This window comes from Talpa occidentalis, unplaced genomic scaffold (assembly GCF_014898055.3).
Source record: "Talpa occidentalis isolate TD23 unplaced genomic scaffold, MPIMG_talOcc4v2.1 talOcc4.16, whole genome shotgun sequence".
NCBI lineage: Eukaryota > Metazoa > Chordata > Mammalia > Eulipotyphla > Talpidae > Talpa > Talpa occidentalis.
In genome coordinates, this window is record NW_023601653.1 from 71,401,252 (window position 1) to 71,408,289 (window position 7,038).

The following is a 7,038-nucleotide window of genomic DNA, read 5'->3' on the forward strand; positions in this document are numbered from 1 at the left end:
GGCACTTTTTTCCTCCACAAATGGATCTTTGCATCTCGCATCTGGTTGGTAGAATTGAGTGATGTATAATAGAAAACACTGAATAATCCTTATCATTTATGTTTAGAGAATTACAGCGTTAAGTAGGTTAACTGGAAAATCACGATTACCTTTAGCTTTGCATAAAACATGTGCTCCTAATCGCCTTTGCTCTGTCCTTCTCCTCTTCCTTCCCCATTTTTGTCTTAAGTAGAATTAGGTTTACCTCCACTTTATCTTTGGCTCCAGGTAACGTTAAAATTAGTTGCCTTTTCTGGGGACTCATTAACAGGCACTGGAAAGAGATGCTAGATGAGTAAAAGAAGCTGTTTTCTCAAGGATGCTCTTTGGATAATGCAAATTTTGGCTCCCACAGTTGAAAATGTCACATAAGTATTTCTTCGTTTTGTTATGTATAATACTTTTATTTATTTATTTTTTTAAAATCTCTTTCCCTGGCTGCTTCTTCTCCTTGCTTTCTTCCCTTGACCACAAAAAGACTGGAATGATTGTAGAACTAATATAAAAACTAATTTCAACCTCAAGTAGTCAGGAGGAACAAAATACCCTCAAAACCAAATGGATACAGAACAGGCAAGGCCTTAGAGGGCCACTGACCAACCTGGATGGGCAGCACCCCATCAGCAGCTTGGCCCTGTATGTTTTGAGGTAGCTTTTTTTTCAAAGCAAAATAGCTGACTGTCAAGTGCAGATTGTAAATGTCAGGAAGTGTGAGCATTGATTATTAAAAGTTATTTATCGAAATAAAAGAGGTGTGCAAATGCTATATTATAACATGCATTGTTAAAGAGTTTTTATTTTGCTTTTTAGATCGACTAAGTCATTATAACATTAGGCCTCATTTTAAATGCAATACCTTATATAAACACACAAATAATCAGCTCTATGTAAGGCAAGATGATTTTAAACAATGCCCCACTTAGAATCCATTTGTATTTTCACCATGCGCATTATTGTTTTGATGTAGAGGATTCTGAACCATTCTAGGAAAACTGCACCAGACTTTCTGATTTCTCATTCTGTTCACTTCTGTAGTCTTGTTCATACCTAATATGGTATCTGGAGAGATTGACAAATATGTTTTTCCTCCTGTAGCTTTATAAAGTTTTACTTCCATCAGGAATATTTAGCCATCGGTAAGCAATCATCACTAACTAGTCCATCTATAAAAGGGTCTTTGGGGAGTAACAGAGAAAGTTTGTGATGAATTCCAGCCACAGGGAAACATCCCAACCTTCCTGCAGCTGGACTCTTGGTTAACCAGTTTATAAAAATGGGTGTATGTAGGTGGGCAACAACCTCAAAAACAGTGTTTCCAAAAGTCACCAAGTTCAGATTTACTTCCAGACATCTGATAATACCAGCATTCCCTCTCCCAGTGTCACAGAAGGTCCGTGTTTTAAATTGGGACAGCCAGCTGCAGGACATTAAGTTTGTTTCCAAAGTGTCCATTTTCATTCACAAAAGTATATTGAGTCATAATCCTCCCATTTGTTGTATTTAAACATCCATTCAGGTCAAGAGGTTTATTCTATGAACTCAGACAGCACAGGACATAGAGGTAGCACTTGTTTTAGTTCTTGTGCTAGGAGCCCAGAGCATTTTCAGGTATTGTTTTTCTCCTCTAACACACAGACTTACTAGACACTCAGTTACCCCATTTTAGTGTGTGCAAGATAATGATGACGATGTTTCAAACAGCCTGTGCCTTCTGGCAGATTTAAAAAAGAACTGTAGAGCGGTGGTGGTGAAGTGGTGGGCATAGCTGCCTTTCAAAAAAGAACTGTAGAAATTAATTGTAGCTTTTAAAAAAAAGGAAAGGAAAAACTAATCTACTAGGAAAAAGACAGTCATACTGATATTACCAGTTTTTGAATCTCTACAGATCTTTGTGGTCTGAAGATACTGTCACTGGAGTTAGCATCCTATCAATGCAGAACAAACCCACAAGGCAAGAATCCTGAGTTCATGACTCCTTTTTACTTTTACTGTTCACTTGTTGAAAAACTTGAGAATTAGGGATTTTAATTGTGTTATTGTGGCTTATGAGATGTTGTTCTAAGCTTTTTATTGGAGTATCATACACATATAGAAAAGTATACATATTGTAAGTTTGTACCTCAGATTTTCAAAAACTGAACACCCATGTAACTAATACCCAGATTATGAAACAGAAGCCACCCTTAAACCACATTCCTCTCAAGGGTAGCTACTGTTTTCTCTTTGGAAACCAAGGATTAGTTGGGCTTGCTTTTGTGGTTTATATAAGTGGAATCATATATATATGTGTGTGTGTGTATATATATATATATATCACATATATATCATATCATATATGGTATATATAGTATATAGCATATATAAAATATATATCATATATAGTATCATATATCATATATACTATATCAGATATATAGTATATAGTATCATACATAGTATACTATATATATACTATAATCATATATATATAGTATATACACCTATATCTGTCTCCTTTCACTATTATGTTTGTGAAATTCACTATGTTGTTGTTTGTGGCTGCAGAGGATCTGTTCTCAGTGCCATATATTGTGTGACTAGACCGTGATTATTTAGCTGTTCTACTATTTATGGACATTTGGGTGGTTTCCAGGTTTTGTTTATTACTACAGATGGTGTTATGAACATTCTAGCACATATATTTTGCTATTTCTGTTGGTTTTATACTTAGAGATGGAATTGTTAAGTCTCCGGGTATACATATATTTAGCTTTAGTAGCTATAAAAGTTTTCCAAAGTGGTTGTACTTAACCCATTGTGTTTAGATATGAAAAATAAGAAAGCCAGACTATTTCTCACCATCTTATAATGGCTGTGAAACTGAATGATGCAAATATTTCAAAGGCACATACTTAAGACATAAAGAACAGTCTTGCAACCTCCCCCATAAGTGCATAAACAAAAAAATGATTCTTATATCTAATTTTCAAGACATATGATGAAGACCTAAAGCTATATACCTATAAATCTTGATCATTCTACACTTCAGTCTTACCCTAACCAGAAGATTTAAGTTGAGTAGTCAACTATTGCATTAACTTTAGATAGAAGATATTGCCTATGATCAGAATTGACACATTCAATGTCATTTTCACAGGTTTAGAATTTATTCCATGTGTAGCACCCACTTATCATCTGAAGTATAACCATAGGACCCAATCTTCTGACTCAGTTCCAAAATCTAAAATGGTTTCACATGATATGTTCAGCTTCTTCAGTTAAGTCCATGCACAGTGTATTCTCATAGGTATGACACTAAGATTCATTGCCTTGCCATTATTTAGAACCCATAATCAGTAATGCTGTTCATTGTTTCCTGACCCACTGTGTTGTATGCCCATCTGCTGTGTAATCTAAGTTTTATTTCCAGAAGTCAGTTCCTTGTGGGATTGCAGACCACATCCCACGGTAGCAGGAAGTTATGTCTTGTCACAACCTCATTGACTTTAAAGGTTATGGTTACCTTTTCCAAGTACTCAAAACCATTCTTTTTAGGAACTCGTTTTAATCAGATACATGACAGGAAAGCTTGGCAGGGAGCCTCTGTGCAGGCATATGAGAGATTTAAAAACAATTTGGATGTGCATGCAGATGTCTGGTTCATATGCTGCTAAACAACATTAAATTAAATAGAATATGAGGGTTTCTATCATCTGAGAATTATGTTCTCTATCACTTCAGATATATCCTGGGAACCTGCCATGATTGATATTTTGGGATGTTCTCTGAATAACACTGATGAAATTTTGTCACTAGCTGACATCATTCTGATAGGTGTGAAGTTCTTGGTGTGTCTCATAGATATTTGCTTGAGAATGTAATATTCACCACAGGTATATAAAAAGCTAGAAAGTATGATATTAATGGAAAAAGTTGATGATCTTTGGCGTGTGGCAATGAAAAGACTTTTTTGTCATCAAACCATTAGAACCATCCCTTCTCTAACTTGTGCCTCAGGTCTTTCTTTTTACTACCATTAACCTGATTTCAGTGCATTGAGATAATGTATATTCTGTTTGTTGGTGTTCAAAAATATCCCTTAATTTTAAAATGAAATATGCTTGTATTTTTCTCAGTTTTAATATCTAATGCACAAAGTATCAGGAACTACAGTCCACATAAACAAAAGTTCATTAGGCTCCTCAGTAATTTTTAAGAGTGTAAAAGGTCCTAAGACCCAAAACGTTTGAGAAATAAGCCATGATATGGCCATGAAATAACACATTTCATAGTTATAAGCCTGAGGAATTGCAACATGATAAAATAATTCTGATAGTAATGAAAAGAAATGGCATTTAAAGTGATATAATCTCTGATCATAACTGGAAAATTTTAAAAGTGCATCTGGTCAAAGATTAGAAAGGAACATAGAATTCATCCACTCATCTTTTCAAAAAAATATCATTGAACATTTCCTAAATGCTAGTGATATATAAACAAATTCTATTGGGAGGAGAAAATCTGAAAAGGTATCACATCAATAAGCAAAAAAAAGAAAGGAATGTAGAAAAATGAATGCAATGTAGTTAGGTGATTAGGTTATGGTGTTTATTTCCATTTTTAATAACATGTTATGCACTAAAGACATTTTAATGCATTAATTTTTCACTTATATAATTTAATAGAATTATTCATGCTTACATTTTGAAACTAGTAGGTAGAGTTCCTACATCACTTATTTTGTTTTTAGAATTAATTATCTAGGAAATTTTTAAGGATATGCTTATTTTTTAGTTATATTTACAAAATGGATTAAATTAGTTTGTACTCCACAGGTGTAGTCCAACAACTAGAAGTAGTTATATGTCTAAAACCTAGACAAAATCCAGCTGTAAATAGTTACCCAGATCAGTCTCTTTACAAGGTGGATGGTCAGCAGCATAGATAAATGAAGGTCTCACTATGTATTTTTTCACAAAGTTCTGTTAAAAACATGATTTGTCTTGTTTCTATTTTTAGGAAATGACTATCCCATGGTGCTTAAGGAGAGCAGAACTTGTGTTTAAGTGTGTCAAAGGTGAGCATGCCCTTATATTTAATAATGACCTATATTTCTTTCTCCCAAATATTCAAAGTAGATCAGCCCAGGAGAAAGTATGTGAAAGCTACCACTGTCATCTTTAAATGATCTAACAAGTAGATATTTCACAGTGGGCTTTTTTTCACTTACCTGTTTCCAGTTTTAAAATAAACCAGCCCTGTTGAAATACAAAGATATTTGAGTTTTCTGATTTATTCTCTATTGCCTTTTTCTTCCTTAAAAAGAAAAAAAAATAGAACCATGTACTTAACTAACCTTTCTTAAACTGCTTTAGCTTCAGTGTATGGAGACTAAATGAGACTTGAGAAATCCTAAGTAAAAGCGTGTTGACAAAACTCTGCTCAGCCTCTCTGGCATGGAGAGTTAGGGATAGCAGTTTATCTGTCCTCTAGGCCTAACCTCTCCTACAGGCAAGTGGCTACTGAAAAGTCAAGGCATGAAATTTCACTTCATCTCTGTAAAGGACCAGAACTCACAATTCAACAAAATTTATTGTTCTCTTTCAGGCTTCATGATGGAAATGGCTTCATGGGATGGAGGAATTTCTAGGACGGTGCAGTTTCTGGTACCACAGGTCTGTTATCTGGATAGGTCTCACTACGCTTGAATCTCTGTTACAATATTCCTCATATTCACAGCCGATGTGCTGCCCTAAACTCAGTAAGAACAGGCAAACAGCTTCTCTCTCAAGGAGAACATTGTTTGGATACCAGAAAGTCACTTAGTTTATTGTCAAAGATGACAGCATCTGCTGGTCAAGAGATTTTCTGTTTAACCCAAAACCAGATTTGCTTCATCATTCCTTTGTTTTTTTCCACATTTATGTTACATGGATTTCAAAGAGTTCATAAAGAAGGGCATTAGTAAAGAATGATTGTGTGTAGAAATTCACAAATTCAGTAGTACTTTCATTACCAGTTATACTAGTGTCATCAGTGGTGTTTCTCGTTTGACAGAACTTATTTGACAGAAATAGCAGCAGTTCTCAGAAGATGGAGCCAGAAGCACAACCTCCCCACCCCAGCCAAAAAAGTCACACAGCTAAATCATGATTGATTTTCATAATTTCATGAGAATTTTCACATTTCACTCCCATGTCTATAACTAGGTCCATATTTTAAAATCTGTTAGAAATTTAAAAACCAATGATCTAACAAGCTCAAACTGTTTTTTCTTTTTTTACCCCTTACAGAGTATTTCTGAAGAAATGTTTTATCAGCTTAGTAACATGCTCCCTCAGATCTTCCGAGTTTCATCAACACTTACTCTGACATCCAAGCACTAAATCCTTATAGGTTGACATGCTGGCAGAAGGATTGTTAAACTCTCCAGGAACTTGGGCAATGCTGGGATTCTGTCAAGCAAAAGCCATCCAGAAAGACAACTTGCAACTCACGCCACACAACCAATCACGATACAGCTGTTGAACATTCCAAAAATGTATACACTGTACAGACTAGTGACCTGCCCTTTAGTACATTAATTCTAAACTTTCTTCATTAAAAAAAAAAGCTTTTTTTTCCTACTGTTAGACCCCATCTGTAGATATTAATAAGTTCAAACTTCCTGTATATCACCCATGTTCACTTGGTGTAAGAGATTGTTCACTACGTTTTCATGGAGACGTTTAGCTTTTCCAAAAGGTTTGCATCCTGTCAGGTGTAAGGCTTCGCTGAGCATACAAGTCAAGACTTCCCTCAACTTTATTTACCACGTGAAAATTAAAAAGAATGGAAATAGATATTACAGGTATGGATTTCCTGTGAAAATCTTTTTGTAGAAACAATAATGAGACATGTGTGCTTATTTCAAAATCTCCTGTTTCAAGAACTCACTTTTAATGTATTCCTTCTAAAGTTCTTTAAGTTAGAATTAGACAATGACTAGATTCTTTCCCTGCCTCGTCTTTCATGAATGTG

At 34.9% G+C, this 7,038-nt stretch overlaps 1 protein-coding gene across 3 annotated transcripts in view; it reads left to right on the forward strand.

The window, feature by feature from the left end:
- Window positions 1–6,803, forward strand: part of CUNH12orf4 (chromosome unknown C12orf4 homolog) — a 52,183-nt gene extending 45,380 nt beyond the window's left edge. For all 3 annotated transcript variants that reach the window (XM_054696514.1, XM_037514521.2, XM_054696513.1), the window contains 3 exons: window positions 5,038–5,095; window positions 5,626–5,693; window positions 6,312–6,803. In XM_054696514.1, coding sequence (XP_054552489.1) covers window positions 5,038–5,095; window positions 5,626–5,693; window positions 6,312–6,404 — 219 coding nt within the window. In that variant the 3' untranslated portion in view covers window positions 6,405–6,803. The remainder of the gene's footprint in view (window positions 1–5,037; window positions 5,096–5,625; window positions 5,694–6,311) is intronic.
- The last annotated feature ends 235 nt before the right edge of the window (window positions 6,804–7,038 follow it).